The following is a 25,185-nucleotide window of genomic DNA, read 5'->3' as shown; positions in this document are numbered from 1 at the left end:
AATCCAGGAGTGGATCACTGGACAGCGGTCAAGAACATCCTGAAATACCTGAAAAGGACTAAGGATATGTTTCTCGTTTATGGAGGTGACAAAGAGCTCATCGTAAATGGTTACGTTGATGCAAGCTTTGACACTGATCCGGACGATTCTAAATCGCAAACCGGATACGTGTTTACATTGAACGGTGGAGCTGTCAGTTGGTGCAGTTCTAAGCAAAGTGTCGTGGCGGGATCTACGTGTGAAGCAGAGTACATAGCTGCTTCGGAAGCAGCAAATGAAGGAGTCTAGATGAAGGAGTTCATATCCGATCTAGGTGTCATACCTAGTGCATCGGGACCAATGAAAATCTTTTGTGACAATACTGGTGCAATTGCCTTAGCAAAGGAATCCAGATTTCAGAAGAGAACCAAGCACATCAAAAGACGCTTCAATTCCATCCGGGATTTAGTCCAGGTGGGAGACATAGAAATTTGCAAGATACATACGGATCTGAATGTTGCGGACCCGTTGACTAAGCCTCTTCCACGAGCAAAACATGATCAGCACCAAGACTCCATGGGTGTAAGAATCATTACTGTGTAATCTAGATTATTGACTCTAGTGCAAGTGGGAGACTGAAGGAAATATGCCCTAGAGGCAATAATAAAGTTATTATTTATTTCCTTATATCATGATAAATGTTTATTATTCATGCTAGAATTGTATTAACCGGAAACATAATACATGTGTGAATACATAGACAAACAGAGTGTCACTAGTATGCCTCTACTTGACTAGCTCGTTGATCAAAGATGGTTATGTTTCCTAGCCATAGACATGAGTTGTTATTTGATTAATGGGATCACATCATTAGGAGAATGATGTGATTGACTTGACCCATTCCGTTAGCTTAGCACTCGATCGTTTAGTATGTTGCTATTGCTTTCTTCATGACTTATACATATTCCTATGACTATGAGATTATGCAACTCCCGTTTACCGGAGGAACACTTTGTGTGCTACCAAACGTCACAACGTAACTGGGTGATTATAAAGGTGCTCTATAGGTGTCTCCAAAGGTACTTGTTGGGTTGGCGTATTTCGAGATTAGGATTTGTCACTCCGATTGTCAGAGAGGTATCTCTGGGCCCACTCAGTAATACACATCACTATAAGCCTTGCAAGCATTGTGACTAATGAGTTAGTTGCGGGATGATGTATTACGAAACGAGTAAAGAGACTTGCCAGTAACGAGATTGAACTAGGTATCGAGATACCGACGATCGAATCTCGGGCAAGTAACATACCGATGACAAAGGGAACAACATATGTTGTTATGCGGTCTGACCGGTAAAGATCTTCGTAGAATATGTGGGAACCAATATGAGCATCCAGGTTCCTCTATTGGTTATTGACTGGAGAGGTGTCTCGGTCATGTCTACATAGTTCTCGAACCCGTAGGGTCCGCACGCTTAACGTTACGATGACAGTTATATTATGAGTTTATATGTTTTGATGTACCGAAGGTTTTTCGGAGTCCCGGATGTGATCACGGACATGACGAGGAGTCTCGAAATGGTCGAGACATAAAGATTGATATATTGGAAGCCTATGTTTGGACATCGGAAGTGTTCCGGGTGAAATCGGGATTTTTCCGGAGTACCGGGAGGTTACCGGAACCCCCCGGTAACTTAATGGGCCTTAGTGGGCCTAGGTGGAAGAGAGGAGAGGAGGCCAGGGCAGGGCCGCGCGCCCCTCCCCCGCCCCCCCAGTCCGAATAGGACAAGGAGAGGGGGGCAGCGCCCCCCCCCCTTCCTTTCTCCCCTCCACCTCTTCCCCCTTTCTCTCCTAGTCCAACATGGAAAAGGGGGGGAGTCCTACTCCCGGTAGGAGTAGGAATCCTCCTGGCGCGCCTCTCCTCTAGGCCGGCCGAACCCCCCCCCCCCCCCTGCTCCTTTATATAACAGGGCAGGGGCACCTCTAAACACACAATTGATCAACGATCTTTTAGCCGTGTGCGGTGCCCCCCTCCACCATATTACATCTCGATAATATCGTAGCGGTGCTTAGGCGAAGCCCTGCGTCGGTAGAACATCATCATCGTCACCACGCCGTCGTGCTGACAAAACTCTCCCTCAACACTCGGCTGGATCGGAGTTCGAGGGACGTCATCGAGCTGAACGTGTGCTGAACTCGGAGGTGTCGTGCGTTCGGTACTTGATCGGTCGGATCGTGAAGACGTATGACTACATCAACCGCGTTGTGTTAACGCTTCCGCTTTCGGTCTACGAGGGTATGTGGACAACACTCTCCCCTCTCGTTGCTATGCATCACCATGATCTTGCGTGTGCGTAGGAAATTTTTTGAAATTACTACGTTCCCCAACAAGAAGGAGGAGACGTCGCTGCTCCGTACGTGTGTTGAACGCGGAGGTGCCGTCCGTTCGGCGCTCGGTCATCGGTGATTTGGATCACGACGAGTACGACTCCATCAACCCCGTTCACTTGAACGCTTCCGCTCGCGATCTACAAGGGTATGTAGATGCACTCCTCTCTCTCGTTGCTAGATCGATGACTCCATAGATTGATCTTGGTGATGCGTAGAAAAATTTTAATTTCTGCTACGATCCCCAACAGATTTTTGTACGGATCTTGCACCATCCTGTCCTGGGTCTGAGGCAGAGGAGGATGTCGTTGATGAGATAGTAGTAACGTCCACGGAGCCTCGTTGTGAGGACTGGGTGGAGGATCAAACTAAACCTAGACGCAAGTGGAAGCGGAAGGTCTATCCTTTGTCGGCGGTGCGTAGGAGTGCTAGGATCCAAACTAAAAAATTTCATGATGAAATATGAAAGGAATCTTTTGGAATAGCAGAGGTCTTACGGACTTGGCTAAGAGAAGGTTCCTGGCGGATGCATCTATCGAACATAGGTTGGGTTTTATTGCGCTTTCGGAAACTGGTAGAGAAAAATTTTCTCCGCGGTTTCTTAGTACCCTATCGGGTGGTGTAGATTTTGATTGGCATTGCTTGCCTCCGAGAGGAAGGTCGGGTGGGATCTTACTTGGAGTCAAATGCGATTCTATGGAAGTACGGAGCGTAGTAATGTGTGACTTTCCAGTTAAGTTCCGGGATAAGTCCAAGGTTGATGGGTTCAATTGGGCTCTGGTGGCGGTTTATGGTGCCGCACAGCCCGAACACAAACCAGACTTTTTGGCAGACCTTGTTCGAATTTGTGGTTCTGACCAACTCCCAGTTCTGGTTGGGGGTGATTTCAATATTATTAGAAGAAGAGATGAAAAGAACAATGACAATTTCGACGGTAGGTGGTCGTTCATGTTTAATACCATTATCGAAAGTTTGGATCTGCGAGAGATAGAGCTTTCAGGTAGAAAGTTTACCTGGGCTAATACTTTGCCCGTTCCGACGTTTGAGAAGTTAGATCGAGTCCTTGCGAGCGTTGACTGGGAACAGAAATTTCCCTTGGTTACAGTCCAGGCGCTTTCGCGCGGTATTTCTGACCACACGCCTCTGCTCGTGGATTCTGGGGAGGCCACTCGCATGGGGAACAAAAATACTTTCTCGTTCGAAATGGCTTGGTTTGAACGAGAAGGCTTCTTGGATCTGGTAGCCAGGGAATGGGCTAAGGATGCAGGAGGTAGGACTGCGGTCGAGCGTTCGCAGAATAAGTTGCGACACTTGCGAAGTTTCTTGCGTGGGTGGGCTAAGAATCTTAGTTGGATGTATAAGGTTGAAAAGGAGAGGCTCCTTACTCTTATTCAGTCCCTGGACCTCAAAGCTGAGTCCACAATTCTTCCTGCCTTGGAGCTTCATGCAAAGCTTGAGGCGGAGATGAGATTGAAGGAGCTTCTCCGTGAGGAGGAATTGAAGTGGGTTTTGCGGGCTAAGGTTCGCAAAGTCGTCCAGGGGGACGCAAATACTCAATTCTTTCACATGATCACTAATGGTAAGCATAGAAAGAAGAGAATCTTTCAGCTTGAACAAGACGAAGGGACGATTCTAGGACAAGAAAACCTAAACTTTATATTACCGAATACTATAAGCAGTTGTTCGGGCCTTCGAAGGATAGTTGTGTATCCCTGGATGAGTCTAGGATTGAGGATGTGCCTCAACTTGCTGCTGATGAGAATGGTATTTTGACCGCCCCATTTATGGAGAAGGAGGTGTTTGATGCTATTTCCCAGATGAAGAATAATAAAGCTCCTGGGCCGGATGGTTTTCCGGCAGAGTTTTAGAAAAAATGCTGGCACATTATTAAGGGGATTTGTTACCGATGTTCCATGATTTATTCTCTGGACAGCTTCAGCTATTTCACCTGAATTTTGGAACAATAACCCTGCTTCCTAAGAAAACGGAGGCCGTGAGGATTGAGCAGTTCAGGTCGATCTACCTCCTCAATGTTAGTTTCAAAATTTTCACCAAGGTTGGGACTAATAGGCTCACGCAGATTGCACATTCTGTGGTGCAACATTCCCAAACTGCTTTCATGCCGGACAGGAACATCCTAGAAGGGGTTGTGGTCCTTCATGAAACGCTCCATGAAATTCACTCGAAAAAACTAGATGGACTCATTTTTAAGGTGGATTTCGAGAAAGCGTATGATAAAGTCAAATGGCCTTTCCTTCAACAGGCCTTGCGTATGAAAGGTTTTGATGAAGCCTGGCGACGTCAGGTCGAGTCATTTACGCAAAAAGGGAGTGTTGGAATTAAAGTGAATGACGACATAGGTCATTATTTCCAGACACATAAGGGCCTGAGACAAGGAGATCTGATGTCCCCTATTTTGTTCAACATTGTAGTTGATATGTTGGCAATTTTGATAGGAAGGGCTAAGGACGCTGGTCAGGTGGGTGGCTTGGTACCTCATCTAGTTGATGGAGGTGTCTCCATCCTTCAGTACGCCGATGATACGATCATCTTTATGGAGCATGACTTGGCCAAAGCAAGAAATATGAAGCTGGTGTTATGCTTATTTAAACAATTGACCGGGTTAAAGATTAACTTTCACAAAAGCGAATTGTTCTGCTTTGGTAGAGCCAATGACGAACAAGAGGCATATAGGCAATTGTTTGGGTGCAAATTGGGGACTTTACCTTTTACGTACTTAGGTATACCAATCCACCATCGTAAGCTGACAAACAGAGAATGGAAATGCATCGAGGACCGATTTGAAAGGAAACTGAGTTGCTGGAAGGGCAAGCTCATGTCATACGGAGGCCGATTAATTTTGATTAACTCGGTTCTCACGAGTATGCCTATGTTTCTTTTGTCGTTTTTCGAAGTCCTAGTTGGAGTTAGGAAAAGACTGGACTTTTATCGATCCCGATTTTTCTGGTAGAGCGATGAATTAAAAAGAAAATACCGCCTCGCCAAATGGGATATCATATGTCGACCAAAGGACCAAGGGGGTCTTGGTATTGAGAATCTTGAGGTCAAGAACAGATGTCTTCTTAGCAAGTGCCTGTGGAAGCTATCGATTGAGACGGATGCCACTTGGGCGCAGATCCTCCGTAGCAAGTATCCCCACTCCAAAACTTTGTCACAGGTGACAGCAAGGCCAACTGATTCACCTTTTTGGAAAGGGCTTATGAAAGTCAAATTAACCTTGTTTAATAGGACAAATTTTATTATTGGCAAGGGTGCTAGTACATGATTTTGGGAGGATACTTGGCTCAGAGAGAACCCCCCCCCCCCCTTGCCATTCAATACCTGTCTCTGTATCGTATTGTTCAACGACGTGAGGCGTTCGTTGCAACAGTACTTCAATCCAACCCCCTTAATATTCAGTTCAAAAGGACGCTAATTGGCAATCGTTGGGAAGAATGGCTCCATCTAGTAAGTAGACTGATGGAGGTTCAGCTAACTCAACAACCGGATAAATTGCGTTGGAAGCTTACTAGGTCTGGAAAGTTTACTGTCAAATCAATGTATGTTGATGTTATCAATTCAAGCTCGATTCCTAGTTCCAAACATGTTTGGGCTGTTAAAGTCCCTTTGAAAATCAAAGTGTTTATGTGGTTTGTCCATAAACAAGTAATATTAACCAAGGACAATTTGGCAAAACGTAATTGGCCGGGATCTACTAGGTGTAGTTTCTGTGATCGGGATGAAACCATCAAACACCTCTTTCTTGATTGCCCGTTAGCAAAAGTCTTATGGCGGACAGTCCATATTGCATTTAACATTACTCCACCGAGTTCTGTCAACATGTTATTTGGAACGTGGCTTAACGGGATTGAGTCCCAAACAGCGAGACATATTCGAGTAGGAGTTTGTGCTTTATTGTGGGCAGTCTGAAACTGCAGAAATGATTTGGTCTTTAACAGAACAATAAATATTCATTTTTTGCAGGTTATCTTCTGAGCCACTGCCTTGATCGGTATGTGGTCGCTACTAACTCTGACGGAGGCCAGGGAGCGTTTGGTTACTGGGTCTACCCGCTGGGAGATGGTAGCACGGGATATCTTCAACCGGTTTGGATGGCGGTCATGTAGGATAGGCAATTAGTTTACCTATCTCTCTTATGCCAGCCGGTTGTGGCTTTTCATGGCCAGTTTGTTTTTGTTCCTTTTGGCTCTTTGTGAGCTCTCTTTTGTTTTCGTTTTGAGACTATAAGACCTTGTTGAACCTATCTATCTTTTTAATAAGTTGGCCGTATGCATCGTTCTGATGCAGAGGCCGGGGAGTCCCCTTTTTTAAAAAAAACCGACAAAAGTAAATACCGTCTGATTTTTTTTTTTTGGAATTTAATAGTTTAGCTCATATCAAATAGCGCTCGTATGGCTTGGGAGACACAAGTCATCCCTCACCTTGGTGGTAAGGTGCTTGTTGTTAGTTCAGGGGATCGCAGTATCAAATCTCTATATTTCCCAAAAAAATAGCAGAAAGCCGGAGGGGTGGTTCGAAACCGTGAGCTTGTGAAGGAAAGAAGGACAAGCTAACCACTCGAACAGATACATGGCCGTCTAAAAGAAGGCTTAAAATATAATATTTTGAAGAGAAAAAAAATTCATTTGAAAAATTCCCACAGAACAAATTCGAAAATTCTGAGATTTTCCGAAAACCGTTTTTCAAGGAAAAAAACTGTGGTCACGAGTGAGACCACCCACCCGGTCCCCCTGTACATTAATTACTACGAACGCTCGCCACGCCCCCTGACTTGCCGTCCACATCCCGCGTCTGCTCCTCAAATCCTCGTCTCCCTCCTCCCGCCCACGCTCCAGCGCCGCCATTCACCACACTGCTTCGCCGTCGCCGCCTCGCACGAGATCATCGTCGAAGGGGCCGCCGGGCCTGACGATTTCGATGGGGAGCGGGAGCTCGAGCGCGAGCGGAGCTGTGGAGTTGAGGGAGATAGCGCCGCCGCCGCCGGCCGGCGGGCGGCCGTCATCGATTCACCGCGCAGGTTCGCGTCCCTCTTCCCTTTCTTGCTCCCGGCAGACAATCGATCCTATTGCTCCCGTCGCATGGCCATGACGCCCGAATCGAGGACTCGCAACCCCTCCAGCGCGACCATACCGCCCTCGCTCGCAGCCGGGCATGCCCAGACGCGGTGGTTAGGTGGAAAAAATTCCGTAGATCCGGTACGCAGAGCCGCGCCTGTGCATGCCGGCGCCCCATGCGCAACACGTGATGGCTGATGCAATCTTACGGGCTAAGGCAATCGCCCGCCGCTCCTCGTGATGCCTCATCTCGGCTGGGACCTCGGCTCCAACGCGCACGCGATCCCATCGGCCCTCCCAGGCGAGAGTCCGGCTCCGCAGTCAGCCGCTCGCGACCGCGATCCCATCTATTGCAGTTCGCGAGCGAGCATGATCGCCATGGGCCCATGGCCAGCGACGCGCAGTCTCCTTCTGCCGCGCCTCCTCGTGCCCGCAAGTCGTCACGCCGCAGCGGACGGTCCGTCCGGCTGCTTGGCCAGGTGATGGACCTCATGTTCGCCGGCGCGGATATGTTCTCGTGAGCAGATGATAGTCATGCTAGTCGACAAATCGTGACACCTTTTCTTTGCTCAGCATTCGACTGGTAGTGCTGGCTTTCAATTCTATTTTTGTTCTTCTCTACCACTTTCCCCCTGGCTATTTCCTTAGCTATCGTACAGTATTTCTTCTTCCCCAACTATAATGAAAACTGCAGCGTTGCAGCGGGAATTAGTAGCACAAAATTTATTGATAATACGGTTAAGAACATATGAAATTGATAAGCAAAATTATCATCGTTATGAATAACAATGACTCCTGACGATAATATTTTATCAGGTTTTTTGAGAATATAGCACATCTATAATATTTTGTAGAACAAAACTTGTACACCATTATTTTCCAAAAGAATCATCATCAAGCAAAAAAAGTATATTAGGCAGATAATCAAAGCTACTGATTCCCTTTCAGTCACCTTCATTAGATCTCAATGTTTTAATAGACTATATCACTTTACTGTTTCACACTTCTCTCCCCTACTTATCTGCAAATGAGAAACAACCACTATGATTAGAGAGGAATGATAATCTTCAGCAATATATGCTATATATTAGTTATTCTTGGAAAAAGAAGCTAGCCTGCCATTTCAGTAAATACTCAATAGTATACTGGTAAGTGCCAATGGAAAATATATTAAAATGTTGTTCGAATCATCACACTACAAAGTTCCATATATCAAATCATCAAAAGACCTGGAGAAAGGCTCTTTGTTCTATACTTAAACTGGTGTGAGATGAAGCAGTGCAATATGAGGCAAGAAAATTGGTAGTTTTTTTCCTAGTTGAACGGCGATTTCTTCGATTATGCAATACCCAAATTACAACCTACAAAAAAACGACAGACTCGAGAATATGTATAGCTCCCAAGCAGCAACAATCGACGGCAGCCCTGAGGGGACGACATGATGTACTCCCGAGCGCGTCAATGGGACCGTGCGGCAGTGGTAGCGCCTTCCATCGGTGTGGCGGCTTGAGTTCGGGAGGGAGCAAGCAATGTGCCATAGTCGATTTAGCCTACTTTTCCTCCCCCGGCGATCTCCCTGCACCACACACGTCCAGGACCTGCACGAAATCCTTGGCCAGACCACCGTGGCTAGCGGCCGTGAGGCCACCATCTTTGAGCTAGGCCGTGTTGCTACATATTGCAACATTCTCAAACTAACGCTTCTATATACAACTTATTGGTAAGACCTTTTTTTTTACCGGAATCAAAGAGGACAAACCGTAGGTGCAAAGTTCAGCAAGAGACGTTGGGTGAAGGACCTCATCTCACCTAATTGATCTGCAAACAGCGCAAATTTGTGGAATACTATCCCTCTTGAGTTTTGATTCCTTCACCTTCTCCATCCAGCCAACAACGGTGTTTCGGATATGCTTTGGTTTCACTTCGATATTGCAGCGCTACTACCTGTTCCATGCATCTTTATGCAAGTTGAACATTATAGAGGTGCTAGAGTTGAATGCCCATGGTATAGAGGGGGCTTCGGTAGGCTAGTAACTATGGCATACCCGGCCCGAGAATGGAGGAGGGGTGGGAAAAAAGCCAGTGTAGAGAATTTGGCCCGACCCTCGTCTTGGAATTAGGGAGTCACGATGGGATGTGGAATGCAGAAGACAACCTGTGCCAGGCAATAAAATGTTGTGCACATTAGTAATAGATGATCGGTTACAGAATTATGTCGGCTGGTCATCTTCCTTGCCGATCGATTCATTTGCACCCTATGGTGAGAGGAGATGTATGGTGCTGCACGTTCGAAAGAGCGAATCAAACTGATGGGAATTAACAATTGCAGTAACTGCAGACGAAGATCTCATTTATAATAAAAATATAACAAAAAGATATGTTGATGTGGCAATTGCATAGGTGAAAATTTGTGATGACATGGCAGCTTGCATGGACTGGATGGCATGTATAATGATGTGGCATAGTTGCATGTGGAGAGAATTAGAGTACTGGGGATTAAATTTTTAGGTACATAGGATGCAGAGCTCCTGCAGTTCCAGTCATAAAAAATAACTAAAAGTACTTCAGTACAAACCCCTTAAAAATATTAGAAAATGGTATTTTTGTCCATCATCTTTTTTGATCATGTTGGAGTTTTTGGGCAGCTGTTGGAGACATTTTTTGCCCTCCAAAAGCCAAAAATGGCAGTACAGCCCTATAAAGGGCAGGTGTTGAAGATGCTCTAAAGAGATGAACATGGCGACACCGCTCAATAACGTCCATGAGGACGCCGAGGGTATGCATGATGCGACTGGAGCCACATGGTTTGAGGAAACAATGAAACTTAGACGGGCCTTTTGAGGAAGAAGCACTTCAAGATTTATCTCATTTTTCACCAATGCAGAAGGACTAAACTGTTCTTTTTAACGCTCTTTCTCTCGCTCTCCCTCTCCCTCCCTCCCCCCCCCCCCCCCCCCCCCCCCCTCCGCTAAACCACTGATAGTTGCAAGTGCAAGATGGCTTGAGATTATGGACAATTGTGGGGTAGCATTAGATTGTGCGATGCACTCGAGGGCCGAGTTTTTATTACTAGTTAGGTCTAGCGAGTTGGCGCATGTAGCTCTGGCGGAGGCTGTTGCGGCCAAAGTTGCGTCGGTTGGCACAAAAGTTGTGGCTTCCAGGGTTAATGTCATGTTGCCCAAGGCGGAAGAGAATGTAGCAGGGGTTGCAGACCCTTCCTCTGCTCGCCGTGTTAGGATGGTGAGGCGTGTGATCAAGGTTGTGAGCTCAAAGGGAGTTCGCATCAAGAATTTGTATCTTATAATGCACTACCTATTGTAGAACATGCATGGTTTCGGCCACACTGGTAGGAGGACACAATTGAAAGAATACATGAGTAGAGAGAATATCCACATGGTGGCGTTGCAAGAATGACCAAGTATGCGTTTAGTGCCTTATATTTGAAATCAATTGACCCACTGGAACGTTTTGACTGGCCCTTGGTAGCATCAATTGGGCATTCAGGATGATCAAGTCTCGAACCGCTCTCGATGGGATTCGAGGAGCTTAATCCATGGCAGTTCATTTGGATATATTGGTGACGGAGGTCCTTTGCACATCCTAGCCTTTGATTGCTTTTCGTCACAAACTTTCTCCTCTGAGATCGCAAGCTGGACTACTTTGTGCTCGAGGCTTCGTAGTGTTAGCCTTACCAATGAAACGGACATCGTGTCATGGCACCTCGTCAATTCTCGGCCAAATCCCAGTACGCCAAACTTCAGAAGGGCCCTTCACAGGACATGGCTATGGGGCTTTGGAAAGCCAGCTTGCCTCTTAAAGTTAAAATTTCTTGTGGCAAATGTTTAGGAATAGGCTTCCGACCTCCGATAACATGGACAAATGTAACAAGCCCTCTAACGGGAATTGTGCAATCTGCGCAATACAGGAGGATGCTAACCACATATTCTTGAGATGTCCCTTAGCACGCTCCACAAGGAGTGCAGTTAGGTAAGCTGCGGACATGAGCTGGAACCCTTTTTTGGGCACAGAGCTGCTTACGATCCTAACTGCTTTGTGTGGCTTTGCTAAATGCGTGATGTGGTGCCATGTCGGGGTTCTTCTATGGGCCATTGGCATATTCATAACAAAATTACTATCAAGGTCATTTTTTTCGGCTCAGGCTCCTGATCTTTTTAAATGCCTTTTGTTATTGCAGCAATGGGTGTCGTTGGGGAAGCGCCTGGACTCTGGGCACATGCAGCCGGCGACGAACAATCTCCGTCACATTCATAGCATTGCTAGATATCCTATCGTTGTTACTTAGAGCAGTTGTGACTTCTCGTGTATCCAAGCCTATGTGCTCTTGTAGGGTGTTCCGGCTCTGTAAATATCCTAGATGTTTTATGTTTGGTTGAACTCCCTTGGTTTCGTGCCTTTATGACGAACCTTCTGTACTCTGCCTGTTGTGGGCTTTCTCAATTTGGAACTGAATGTTGCATGTGTTTTTGTTTAGAAAAAAGAAGAACAAAGCCTTCTCGCCGTTTCCAATCGTGACCGGTGTGGCTGAGGCAAAGAGCACCCTTCCAGTCTGATTGCAAGGTGGTTCCATCCTGGTTCACACATTTAGAATGTTCTAGTAGGGCATGTGTATAATACTATATTAGCCCATGCCGCACTTTTTCACCATATCAGACACCCCGAATCTATCACAATTTTCAGAGGTTCACACTCTCTGCACCCTTCCTTTTCTTGCTTCTGGCTGGCAAAGGCAAACGACATCTCTATCGCTTTTGGACGACAAACAATGTACCCAGTGTGTTGTCAAGTTGTCTTCTCATACACTAGTTAAACGGGTTGTCTTCCTTTTCTCTTCTCCTGATTCCTCCAAACCATGGTCGCACGAGTCGCCATGGCAGTGCCAAGTAAGGATTCAATTATGAAGTGTCCTAGTCATTCAATGTGACCTACTACCTTCTCTTCATCATTCATTAGCATGCACATAGTTTTCATTAAGAGGGAGTGCCCTGATTTCCATTAAGTAATATAAATCAAACCTACATTGTCCACCTCACGCACCCATCCAAAACCAACAATTTTAACCAGGAGCACTTACAAAGAGCAAAGCAAAAGCAAATAGGGGGGAACACAAAGCAAGCAACATTGTTTGGGACTTGCACAAAGAAAACAAGATCAAAAAAAGAACAACAACAACAAGCAAAGATCATATCCATCATCGCCTCGGCAGTTAGCCAGCCTTGGACTCCAAGTGTTCCAACTCCGGCGGCGCACTGTGGACATCAGTGACGATTTGCTCCTGTCATTTTGCACAATGCAGCAGTGCCAGTTTTAAGCCCTCCCTCACCTGCAACACTCTCCCTTCCTCAATTTTGTAGAAGATTTGAAACCTGACTACACTAAGGGCGCCGAACGTAGGTGATATTCCTAGCCTTCTAGATCCCCCAAGAACCCGAGCAACCCCTACTTTAGTTGTTTTCCTACTGCAGTCAGTCATGCCACCTAAACTTGAGCAGATCCCTCAGAAGCTATATTTAAGGGGGGGGGGGAAGGGGAGTTTTGAGCGATTAAACCCCAACTAGCAAATCCCCTAAACCTTTCGTGCATAAAAAATTTGACTTCTAACGCTAAAATATCTCCTCCACTCTATGCACAGATGGTGCCAAGGCATTGTGTCGTCTTGGATGCACGACGCCTTTCAATTGCGTCGATGGTGCATTATCCTGGTTTAGTCTACTAGGCGAGATGGCCTTTGACTTCTCCGTGGCACACAAGTACCGTCGTGTTGTCTCATCCTTGCATGACCTTTCAAATGTACCCTACGACATAGGTGGTGTTGCGGCGTTGTGCAGTCTCGGATGCACGACACCTTTCAATTGCGTCATCGGTACAATGTCATGGCTTGGTCTTGGTTGGCCAATGTCGTTTGATTACATTGGTGGTGCTTTTGTTGTGTCGTGTTATGTTTTCCCTCTTTCTCCCCGTTAATGTGTTGTTTTACTCTATCTCTTCTCCTCATGTTCCCATGTACTACCGGTTCATTTGAACCTATACTTGCAACATGCTACAAAGCACTATAGGATGGATACTAACCTTCCACACTCATGGCATGGTGACCAGCGCTGTGGTTGATTGTCCCTGCACTGGCTGTAAAACCCACACCGTCACCCGAAACCCTAGCCAACCTGGCCGTGCATCCGTTTTCCCAGCCGTCTTCCTCTAGGTCGAGCTCGCGGCCGCCGGTTGAGCCCTCCCCGTCCCCCATGCAGCCCCGTGCTTCCTTTCGTAGATCTTGTACGCCTCCCATACGATACAACCCCATGGCCCCACGCCATGTCCCGCATCCCCGTGCTACCCACCTGCGCCATTTTCGTGACTTCGGCATTGCCCGCCCCCCTGAGCCCCGCGGCCCCAGGTTGCCTCTGCCAACACCGTCCTCTCCAACACAGTCGTCCACTCGGCTTGTCGTCATCCTCCCCACCACAGCTCCGATGCAGCCCCCACCCCGACACTGCCACCACCATCTCCGAAGTACCGCGGCGCCAGCGCCAACCGTGGGGAACTCATGATGGAGATCTGCCAACGTGAACTTGGTCGTCAGTTGTTGGGGATGTTTAACACTGCTGAGGAGGTGTCGCGATTCGTTTCTTTGGGCCAACACCGCAGCCACAACCGCACTTGCCCCTCCCACCATTTGGATTGTCTCACGGCGCGAGGAGATCGAGAGCCGGAAGGCCCAGGAGTAGTTGTACTCTGAGCTCTTGGATTCAGAGTTGATAGCCAAACTCATCGCGGAGGAGCCGGACCTCCTCGCGATAAACCAAGCTTTTTGGGGTCCGTGGAGACGAGCACACAGTAAAGCACGAGCTTGCCGAGCTCGACAGCCTCAAAGTCGAGAGCAATCCATTATTTTACGAGCTCGTTGAGATGCTAGCCGAGTCAGAGTCCAAGGACGACGTGCCATGCAGTTGGTCCACTACCAACGACAACGAGGCAGGCCCCTCCCACTTTCCGGGGGTAATCACCATGTGCTCATCGAACCTAGGCTTGGATGACGACTTCGGTATCTATCTTCGGCACTTGGACTAGCTAGTATGTAGTTCTATAGGTTTAATACCGAGGCTTGGACTAGTTCAATGCCTAGTTATGTTATGTATGATGTAAATGTAGTAAGCATGGGTTATTTAATTATGGTATGTATGGTGCTATTGTGATAGCGTTGTCAAATTATGAAATTAACTAGTTTAAATGGTTTATGCAGAACGTGCATCATCAGGTGTTAATGCAAGTAACACTGGGCAGCAACTGCCTTCCTGCAGAAAAGGCAAGGGTCCCGGGAAACATGCCAAGTTGAAAGGCAACGACGGGGCTACTGGGTTGGGGAGAGTTCAGACACCAGTTGGCGTATTTGAAGATGAATGTATTTTCTGCCATTCATTCAGAACCAGTGAGCCGGTAATATGCTGCATATCATTACATTATCAACTAAAAAATGTCCGTTGAAGTCTTCTTATTTGTACTGGCACTAAAAGAATGTTCACTTTTCCTATGTCAGTGTCATGGTCCGATGGTACTGTATCACGATAGAAGGATTATGCCCAATGACAAGGGAAACCCTACCAACGCCGTCTATGTCCACGAGAAATGCATCGTTTGGTAAGTTTATTTAATTTATACACCATGGTTAACTCTTCATATTTAATTTATTTAGAAAATCATCATACACAGTGTTCATCCATCCATTTCATTCTTTACCCATGTTTGTGAAGGGCCCCAAGAGTGCAATCCAGTGGCAGTACTTTTAAGAACGTGGAGAATGAAATCAATCGTGCTTCAAGATGGGAATGCAGCAGATGCAACCTCCGGGGAGCAGCGCTTGGTTGTTATTACGGCCACTGCCGCAAAACTTATCATGTCGCATGTGCAATGATGATACCAGAATGCCGCTGGGATGTTGTAAGCTTTTGAGTATACCTTGTCCTTGATCCATTTATAAACAGTACTCATGTTCTGACATGTCTAGTTTTGATTTTGAAGGAGGGTCTCCATGTTTGGTGCCCCAATCATGCACCACATGATGATATGAGCTCACCAACGATGGAGAGTGACATCGTGCTTCAAGTAGTTCAGCTGAACACCTCAAGTTCTTCCTTGTCTCAGGGGTACACATTGGTGGAGGTTACTGAGCAGATCTTCAATCATTCTTCATTAATATTCTAATATAATTTGCACGGTACTTCATCATTGCAGCCAATGTTCAGATAAAGAAAGAATTTCTTCCAATTACCGGAGAGAACAAAACCTACAAAATCAGTCTAGCACCCTGGTGGATCAATGGGTTTTGCTTGGTATATCTTTAAGTGCATCAGAAGAGGTAGCACAGACTGTACTAGTATACTAGCGAACAATACTTTCCTTTTAGAGCATTTGGATATATCTGAACAATACTAGCAAACATGTTTACGGACAAGCTTAAGTAATGCCTCAATCCTACTTTATCGTCAAATTTAAATTATATATAATCTGATAGTTTTCGAAATAAATTTTGTTCCATACCAAGCTGTGATAAAATTGTTTGTGTTTGTCATGCAGGATTCCTTGAAGGAATTTGCGTCCTTGACCAATTCAACCTTGGTTGAGGATTGGGACAAAAATGTGACTCATGTTATTGTGGGCAGAAACACAGATACCGCATGTGTGAGATCATATGCGGTCCTGATGGCGATACTGTATGGGAAATGGATTGTCAGAGCCGGATGTTAGTGTTAACCCATCTTACGCCCCCTTGTTTTTATTATATTGATGATATTTTACTATCTCCAAGCTCATGCTACATACTTCTTAACGCGGCAAGCTGCTGGTCTATTTGCACTTCCATTTATCCGCGATGATTTAAAACTTATCCTAGATCAGCAGAGAATATTATTTATCCCTGCACTGAAGCAGTTCGTGTCATATATCTGTCTTAGGGATTGTGGATTTCTTGGTGCAACGAATTCCACACCCGGAAACTCCTTACGAGATGACATTCTATGGGGGTTTGCACACATCAATTTCTGGACCAACGAAAGGAAGAGCTAGAGCTGCTGAAGGGGTATGTAAACATTTCTCTACAGATTCACTATAGATTTAAAGATATGTAGGGAAAACTGATTGCAATTTGTCTTATGCATATGTTCAGGGAATTTGTTAAAAAGAAAATGGATTTTTTTCCTACTGCAACTAACTGTAAAAATGTTTATTTTTTGAAAAAGAGGTTGAAACCCTTTGCCTGTGCATCAATATGTTGCACACAGGACAGAACCATCTTTATTGGAGTTGATGCAAGGCAACGAGGCCAACGTGGCGCGCAGCCGTTGGTCAGCACTTGACGGCGGCCGCCGTTAGGCGGCCGTCGGCATAGATCCTATCCCGACGGCCTACCGGGCTACGCCGACGGATATGTTGCCGACGGCCCTATGCCAACGGGGGCCGTCGGCATAGGCCTGTCCTGACGGGCCGTCGGCATAGGGGTCGATTCCGGTAGTGCAAATACATCAACAAAAAAAGTACATAACATGACAACTACGATAAAGGCTGTTTGACACATCAAAAGCTTAATAAGTGCATCTTTTAGTGTAGGTGTTGTGTGGATTTTTTTTTAGAATCATTTTAAATTGAGAATTGGTCAGTATATTCCAAGAGCCTTTTTTAAAAAGTTGCTGAAGTGCTAAACAGATTTCCTTAGTTTGATCGCATCCACATCCAACAAAGCAATTATCTTTTGCAGTGGTATTATACAAATTCTCTTTGAAGTGGCATTTCCCCTAGAGGGGTGTTTTGGAGTGCCATACACCATAGTGTGTTTATTTTATGATGCACTTCTTTTTTTTTTTGTGGCAAAGAGGAGTTTTATTCCAAAATTATAGGATTACAATCTACTGGCAAGAGATCCTCGATACATGGAGGGCCTCTCTGAAGTAAAATCATGGATCTTATGAATGCACCTCAAAATCATTGTCTAACAATAACAATATTGGGAACACCTTCTACAGCCAAATGATGATAAACCTTGATGTTTGCAGGCACCAAAACTGTTCTCAGGACTGAATTTCTGCTTCAGCGCCTACCTGCACGTAGAAGACTTAGAGGACTTCCAGAATCTCATAGCAGCTGGTGGAGGGCAACCGATGGAGGGAGTCAGCCCAGACTCGTTACCTGAGATTAGGAACAGATTTCCAGGGAAGGTGTACTTCATCTACCACGGCGGACCTCCAAGGGACTCAACTCGGTATTTCAATTGTATCCTAAAGAAGCAGATAGAGGAGTGCGTCGAGTATGGGAAATCGGGAGCACAGGTGATCAGCCACCTGATGCTGTACGATGCTATCCTGTCCTATGACGCGCGGATCCTGGAACCTGGACGGTCTTTTCACGAATATATGTGAGTGAAGGGCGCGCTTCGGATGATGGCTTTTTGCTCGTGTTACTGGAGTTTTTTACTTTGGGTTCATTCCCCCTCATATGAGTTGTGAGGACTGGGGGATGTCGAAACTTGACAAATATCGCATAATCTACTCACCCATTAGACTATAGGGTGATGTCATTGTTGTTGTTTTGGTGCTGGATTTACTTGTTTACCGGCCTCTCTTCTAGTGCTTGCGCTGGACGGGTGTTTGGCGGTATTGAACGCGCTTGTTGTGCAACTGTTATATTATTTGTCATTGACTGAAACATTCAGCAACAGCATATATTTGAACTGTGAAGTCTTAAACCATCGAGGCGTGGCCTGCTGCCGTCTTCTACTTTTTTTTTTGTTCCTTGCATCTTTCTTTCGTGTTTCGTTGCTCAATTTGACGATCTAGGGCTCTTTCTCTGTTTTGTTGACGACCAAAGCAAAGAGAAACCTGATTGAAGTCTGAGGGAAAGAAAACTACATATATATATACTGCAACCATCCCTAGAGAAATTTCCATTGCGCCTGTCCAGCTCACTCCTTTGACTTTCAGGAGTGATGCAAGAAACTGGCAGCCAGATCATTTAAAATCCAGTTATTTCTTTCTCCAAATTAGCCACGCCAAACCACCATTAATTATTAGCACGGAGGTGTTTTTGCTGTTGATGTGTACATTGCATCTCCGTTCAACCGATCGACGACTCGCCTGCCTGTGTGCTAGCTGGAGCCTGGAGGCACACATGCATTATGCATACTCCAACAGAAGCAAATCAAATACTACTACTTGCTTAGTCAACCACCGGCCGGTTCACAAAGAGCACGCATGCCAGAGACATTCCGCTGCCTAGTGACCTCTCGTAGCTCATGTTAGGTTGATCTCTCTCCCGTTCGAGCCCAACGGGTCGAACGGGCCCTTGACTCACGCCCTGATCGGGGGCGCCCAACCAAACCATGGTTGGTGGGCCCCTGTGACCCGCGCTATATAAACAGAGGTGGGGGCCGGGGCGCTATTCACGAGGTTAATCGCTGCCGCAATCCCCACCTACAATCCCTACCGATCTAGGGTTAGCGCGGTGCTCACGGGAAGCTCCACCACCTCGCCCACTCTCTGCCATCGCCGTGCGCCCCAGCACCACGATGGCCTCCAGCTCGAGTTCATCTACTGCTGCACAAGGTAGGTTCACCGGATCTACTAGCCTACTCCGATCCAAAGTCCTATCAATGGTATCAGCCAGATCGGGCTAGTTGTTTTCGGTAGAAAGAAATCACAGCAATAGTTTTTCCTTCTCCCAAAGAACCCTAGAAGGGCAAAGAAAGCTCAAAGAAAAGTTGTGCCGCCGTCATGGCCGCACTTGTTCCTCTCGATCCGGACGCGCATCGGCAAGCCGAGGCGTCGGACGAAGAACTCACCCCACAGGGGCAAAGAGCACCACCACCGATCCGTTCGACGGCGGCGCGCTCACCGCAATGGGAACGCGCGACCGGCGAAGGGGTCGGCAGGGGCGCAACCGCTCCATCCATCTAGGTCGCCGTTGGGCGTCAGCTGCCTCTCTTTCTCTCGGGAGGTGGTGGTTGGAGAGGAATGAAACAGAAGAAAAGGGAAAGAAGAGGAGGAGCGCGCGGCGCGCTGGCTTCCGCCGCCGCCGCCGGCGGCCGGACAGGGCGGTCGGGGCGCAGCCCCGTGCTCACGCCGCGGGAGCGAGTCCAGAAGAAAGAAACAGAAAGGGGGAAGGGAAAGGAGAGGCTCGCGCGGCGCGGTGCTGAACGCCGTCGCCGGCGGCCGGCGCTCTCGCGCGGCGGCGCTCGGCGCCGTTGCCGGCGAAGTCCCGTGCGGGACAGAGGCGAGCGGCGCGTGCAAGGCGAGAGGAAGAAACAGAAATGGGCTAGGGTTTTTCGGATCGACCGTGGGGGCTGTTTTTGTTCACGCGAGATCGACGCTGGATCGTTGGATCGTGTTCGACGGCCAGGATTGAAACCCTAGCCCCGCCCTGGGCTTTTTGGGCCGAAAGCGCTGGCCAGCTGAGCTGCTGGGCCGGCAGCCGCGCGCGCGAGCCGAACAGGCCTTGAGAGGCTAGGCCGGCTTCGGCCAGGACAGGCGCGCACAGCGCGCGAGCAGGCCGTGGGCCGGGCGAGAGGGCAGGCCGTTGATGTGCTGCTCGTTTTCTTTTTGTTTTCTGTTTATTTTGTTATTTGTCCAGTTTTGGGCAAATTCCAAATAGTGTTTTCTATGCAAAATTTTTCCAACGAAAATTTTTGTTTAGTAAATAGCAAAGTAAACAGAAAAATTTCATGAGAACGAAAATTTTCAGAAAAGGAAATGTTCATGAATTTTATAAAGAAAATAATAAAGTTCATGAATTTTTTTATCTTGTCAAAGAAAAGTTTCTGTAAAGAATTAAAAGTTCATGAATTTTTATTCATGTTTTTCCGCTGCGTAAATAATTAATGCTCTTTTACAAAGAAAATAAAAGTTTAGAAAGAATTAAGGTTTTAAGAGCATGTTAAAGTGATTATTAAAATGAATATGATTATGTTATTTTTATGACCAACGTTGTTAATAACATGATCATGTTTTATTATTGAAGTTTAAAGGTGCATTTATTTCTAATTTTTGCCCAACGGTAATATAGATTTAATTGCATAGACAGTTATATGTTTAATTTGACCAACGTTAGATTAATACATATGATTGTTATATTGATGTCACTTAAATTGTAATTTCAGGAGGCTTTCATTTGATGAGTTGCCTAAAAGAAGTTCCGACACTCAGAGGTGACAACCACACTGAGTGGAGGAAGAAAGTTGAACTGGCGTTTGTTTGTGCTGATCTTGACTGGGTTGTGGAGAAACCACAGCCGGTCAGACCCACAGAGCCAGTAAGAGAGGCTACTGACGATGATGCTGCATGGGCTAAAAAGAAAGGGGACTATGCTCCTTTGGAGCAGTCCTACCTTATAGATAATCAAAAGTGGGTCAATGCAAATAAAAAATGCATGGCCTTTATAAAGAACACCATTGAGAGCGCCATTGTGGGCTCCATTGCAGAGTGCACTTCCGCAGGGGAGTTGCTCTCAAAGATAAAGAGCCAGTTCACTGGCTCTTCAAAGATATATGCCACCCAGGTGTTAGAGCAACTGGTGACAGAAAAATACACAGGTGGTAGTCATGGCATAAGAGAGCACATCCTCAGGATGAGCAATATGGCTGCAAAGCTCAAACCCATGGATGCGGATCTGGAGATCAAACCAGCGCTCCTGGTCCACCTTGTCATGGCTTCATTGCCGAAGGAGTTTGAAGCTTTTGTTGTGAACTATAATATGTCACCTGGAACATGGGACGTAGAAAAGACAATAGCAATGTGTGTTCAAGAAGAGGAGAGACTAAAAGCCTCACATGGTGGTACACTCAACTATGTGCATGGTCACAAAAGAAAGAATTACAATCTAAACAACAAAAGTTCTCCTTCAAAGCCACAAGGAAAAGTTTCCTATCAGCATCAGCGTCAGCAACAGCCTTTCTCAGTGGACAAAGACACTTGTCTCCACTGTAAGAAGACCGGGCATTACAAGAAAGACTGTCCTGTTTGGCTAAAGTCGATCATGGAAAAAAGAGGGATTCCATTCGACGCGGACTACGCTAAGAAGCGAAAGACGCATTGAAGTGGCGAACGGAGTCGAAGCAGAAGTTGAAGCTGTCGGTGATATCTCCTTGGAGTTAGCTGATGGATTCAATCTTCTACTTAGAGATGTTTTATTTGTTCCATCATGTCATAGAAACTTAATAAGTGTTTCTTGCTTGGACAAAGATAATTATGAGTGTTATTTTGGACATGGCAAGTGTGCCATTTGGTTAAATAATGCTTATGTGGGTGATGCTTTACTACATGATGAGCTTTATTTGTTATCACTTCGTGAAAAAGTTTATTCCGTTTGCAATGTGAAAGAACATGTTTCTGCGTCGAATAAAGAACAAAAGAAAAGGAAAAGAACATTTGACTCATCGAAATTATGGCACTGTCGCTTGGGCCATATTTCGAAGGGGAGAATAGAAAGTTTAGTCAAAAGTGAAATTCTTCCTCCATTAGAATTTTCAGACTTAGAACAATGCATAGATTGCATTAAAGGAAAGTACGTAAAACAAATCAAAAAAGGTGCAATCCATAGCACAGGCACACTAGAAATCATTCACACTGATATTTGTGGACCATTTCCAGTGAAAAGTGTGGATGGATATGACTCGTTCATAACATTCACAGATGATTACTCTCGCTATGGTTATATTTATCCAATCAAAGAAAGATCGGAAGCGTTAGATAAATTTAAAATATTCAAAGCTGAAGTTGAAAATCAGCACGATAAAAGAATAAAGATAGTAAGGTCCGACCGTGGGGGAGAGTACTACGGTCGACACACTCCATATGGCCAAGTCCCTGGACCTTTTGCGAAGTTCTTGCAGGAGACTGGCATAGTAGCCCAGTATTCAATGCCGGGCGAGCCTCAGCAAAATGGAGTAGCTGAAAGGCGCAACCGTACCCTTATGGATATGGTGCGCAGCATGATGAGTTATTCCAACTTGCCATTGGGATTATGGATGGAGGCGCTTAAAACCGCCATTCACATTCTCAATAGAGTACCAAGCAAGTCGGTGCCCAAAACACCGTACGAGCTATGGACAGGAAGGATGCCCTCCCTACAACACTTCAGGGTGTGGGGGTGCCCTGCTGAGGCCAAAATGTTAATCCAAACATTGCAAAGTTAGATCCCAAAACAGTAAGTTGCCACTTCATTGGCTATCCAGACAGATCAAAAGGTTTTCGTTTCTACTGCCCTGACAGATATACAAAGTTTGTAGAAACGAGACATGCAGTCTTCTTAGAGGACAAAATGATGAGGGGGAGCTTGGTAGCTCGGAAAATTGATCTTGAGGAGAAGAGGGTGCATGCACCTAATCCGATGATTCAGGAGCCATTTTTCTCACTACCAGTTGCAACTCCACCCATGACAGCTATGGGGGAAGACCCGGAACCTGTCCGTCAGGAGCCGACTGAACCCGTTGTTGAGCATGAAAGGGAGGTGCAACAGCAAAATTTAGAAGAAGTGCCGGAAGTTGAGGCACAAAATGTGCCAGAAACTGAGGCCCTTAGAAGGTCTACAAGACCAAGAAAGTCAGCTATTTCTACTGACTTTAAAGTTTATAACACAGAAATGGTTCATATGGAAAAAGATCCCACCTCATATGAAGAAGCCATGAGAAGCCCTCATTCATCGAAGTGGATGAAGGCAATGGAAGACGAGATGAAATCAATGAGTTCCAAAGATGTTTGGGACTTAGAGGAAATTCCCAAAGGAGCCAAAACAGTAGGCTGTAAATGGGTCTACAAAATTAAGTATGACTCTAAAGGGAATATAGAAAAGTATAAAGCACGACTCGTGGCAAAAGGATTTACACAAAGAGAAGGGATAGATTACAATGAGACATTTTCTCCAGTCTCATGTAAGGATTCCTTCAAAATCATAATGGCATTAGTTGCTCATTTTGATTTAGAGTTACATCAAATGGATGTTAAGACGGCATTTCTCAATGGTGATTTAAAAGAAAAGGTCTACATGAAACAACCCAAGGGTTTTATCATGGAAGGCAAGGAAAATATGGGATGCCGCCTGAAGAAATCCATTTATGGATTAAGACAAGCCTCTCGGCAGTGGTATCTAAAGTTTAATCAAACGATTAAAAGTTTTGGATTTAAAGAAAATATTGAGGATAATTGCATTTATGCAATGTTTAAAAATGGGAAATATATTTTCCTAATCTTGTATGTGGATGATATCCTGCTTGCTAGTAGTGATGTTAGTCTACTACAAGAAACAAAGAAATACTTATCCTCAAATTTTGACATAACAGATCTTGGTGAAGCATCATATGTTTTGGGCATAGAAATTCACCGAGATAGGAACAATGGAGTCTTAGGACTATCTCAGCAAGCATATTTAGAAAAGGTTCTTAAAAAGTATAATATGCATGCGAGTAAAGCCACACCTGCTCCAATAGTCAAGGGCGATAGTTTTGGGAAATTTCAATGCCCCAAGAACCAGTATGAGATCGATCAACTAAAAGCAGTACCATATGCTTCGGCAGTTGGCAGCTTACAGTATGCACAAGTGTGCACTCGCCCTGACTTAGCTTTTATCACCGGGGTACTCGGTAGATATCAAGAGAATCCAGGCCTAGAGCACTGGAAGATGGTAAAGAAAGCATTGCGTTATGCACAAGGCACGAAGGACTACATGCTAATATACAGGAGAAGTGATTCCCTAGAGATAAAAGGGTATTCAGACGCAGATTTTGCGGGGGACAGAGATGATAGAAAATCCACGTCAGGATACATATTCACCCTCGCTGGGGGAGCTATTTCATGGAAAAGCTCCAAACAGTCGATAGTTGCATCATCCACGATGTATGCAGAATTCATAGCATGCTTCGAAGCCACGGGGCAGGCGATATGGCTAAAGAAATTTGTACCCGACTTGAAAGTGGTAGATTGTATTCACAAACCACTAAAGATGTACTGCGACAACCAGCCCGCGGTATTTTACGCTCACAACAACAAGTCGAGTAATGCTGCCAAAACAATAGAGATAAGGTATTATGTTGTGAAAGATAAAATCCAGGATCAAACTATAAGTCTCGAGCATATAAGGACAAAGGATATGCTTGCGGATCCGCTAACGAAAGGCTTACCACCCAATGTGTTCAAGGAACACTTAGCCGGCATGGGTTTAAGGGAAAGCCTTATGATTCCTGGATAGGCCCAAAAGGAACAGAATTTGTTTCTGAACATAAAGTATGTTGTAGCTGTATGATTCTAACGGCAATTAAGCCGTGACGATGAAACATGCTCTATGTACCAATATGTGATGAAACAGATAAACTAGAAAGTATAAAGTTAAAAGTAAAGTCGAGATCAAGGGGGAGAATGTTAAGTTGATCTCTCTCCCGTTCGAGCCCAACGGGTCAAACGGGCCCTTGACTCGCGCCCTGATCGGGGGCGCCCAACCAAACCATGGTTGGTGGGCCCCTGTGACCCGCGCTATATAAACAGAGGTGGGGACCGGGGCGCTATTCACGAGGTTAATCGCTGCCGCAATCCCCACCTACAATCCCTACCGATCTAGGGTTAGCGCGGTGCTCACGGGAAGCTCCACCACCTCGCCCACTCTCTGCCATCGCCGTGCGCCCCAGCACCACGATGGCCTCCAGCTCGAGTTCATCTACTGTTGCACAAGGTAGGTTCACCGGATCTACTAGCCTACTCCGATC

At 45.9% G+C, this 25,185-nt stretch overlaps 1 protein-coding gene and 1 long non-coding RNA gene across 2 annotated transcripts; both read left to right on the top strand.

Annotated features, from left to right (window-relative positions):
- The first annotated feature begins 6,921 nt into the window (after nucleotides 1-6,921).
- Nucleotides 6,922-11,916, top strand: LOC141023274 (uncharacterized). Its single transcript, XR_012184019.1, has 2 exons — nucleotides 6,922-7,402; nucleotides 11,635-11,916. It is a non-coding gene; the product is annotated as an uncharacterized lncRNA (long non-coding RNA).
- Nucleotides 11,917-16,033: 4,117 nt separating this feature from the next.
- Nucleotides 16,034-18,165, top strand: LOC109763934 (BRCA1-associated RING domain protein 1). The gene is made up of 3 exons (XM_045228196.2): nucleotides 16,034-16,191; nucleotides 16,403-16,527; nucleotides 17,498-18,165. The coding sequence occupies exons 1-3, from the start codon at nucleotides 16,152-16,154 to the stop codon at nucleotides 17,858-17,860; spliced, it is 528 nt and encodes a 175-aa protein (XP_045084131.1). The 5' UTR covers nucleotides 16,034-16,151; the 3' UTR covers nucleotides 17,861-18,165.
- The last annotated feature ends 7,020 nt before the right edge of the window (nucleotides 18,166-25,185 follow it).

Source organism: Aegilops tauschii, chromosome 1 (assembly GCF_002575655.3).
Source record: "Aegilops tauschii subsp. strangulata cultivar AL8/78 chromosome 1, Aet v6.0, whole genome shotgun sequence".
NCBI classification, from domain to species: Eukaryota; Viridiplantae; Streptophyta; class Magnoliopsida; order Poales; family Poaceae; genus Aegilops; species Aegilops tauschii.
Note: the sequence above shows the minus strand (reverse complement) of the source record. Positions and strands in the feature narration are given on the sequence as shown.

Bases quoted from the DNA above. Each gene is read 5' to 3' on its own strand.
- LOC109763934 (XM_045228196.2), top strand. From the start codon at position 16,152: ATGGCGATACTGTATGGGAAATGGATTGTCAGAGCCGGAT. The intron at 16,192-16,402 runs GTTAGTGTTAAC...TATCTGTCTTAG, and splicing joins ATGGATTGTCAGAGCCGGAT to GGATTGTGGATTTCTTGGTG. The intron at 16,528-17,497 runs GTATGTAAACAT...TGATGTTTGCAG, and splicing joins GAGCTAGAGCTGCTGAAGGG to GCACCAAAACTGTTCTCAGG.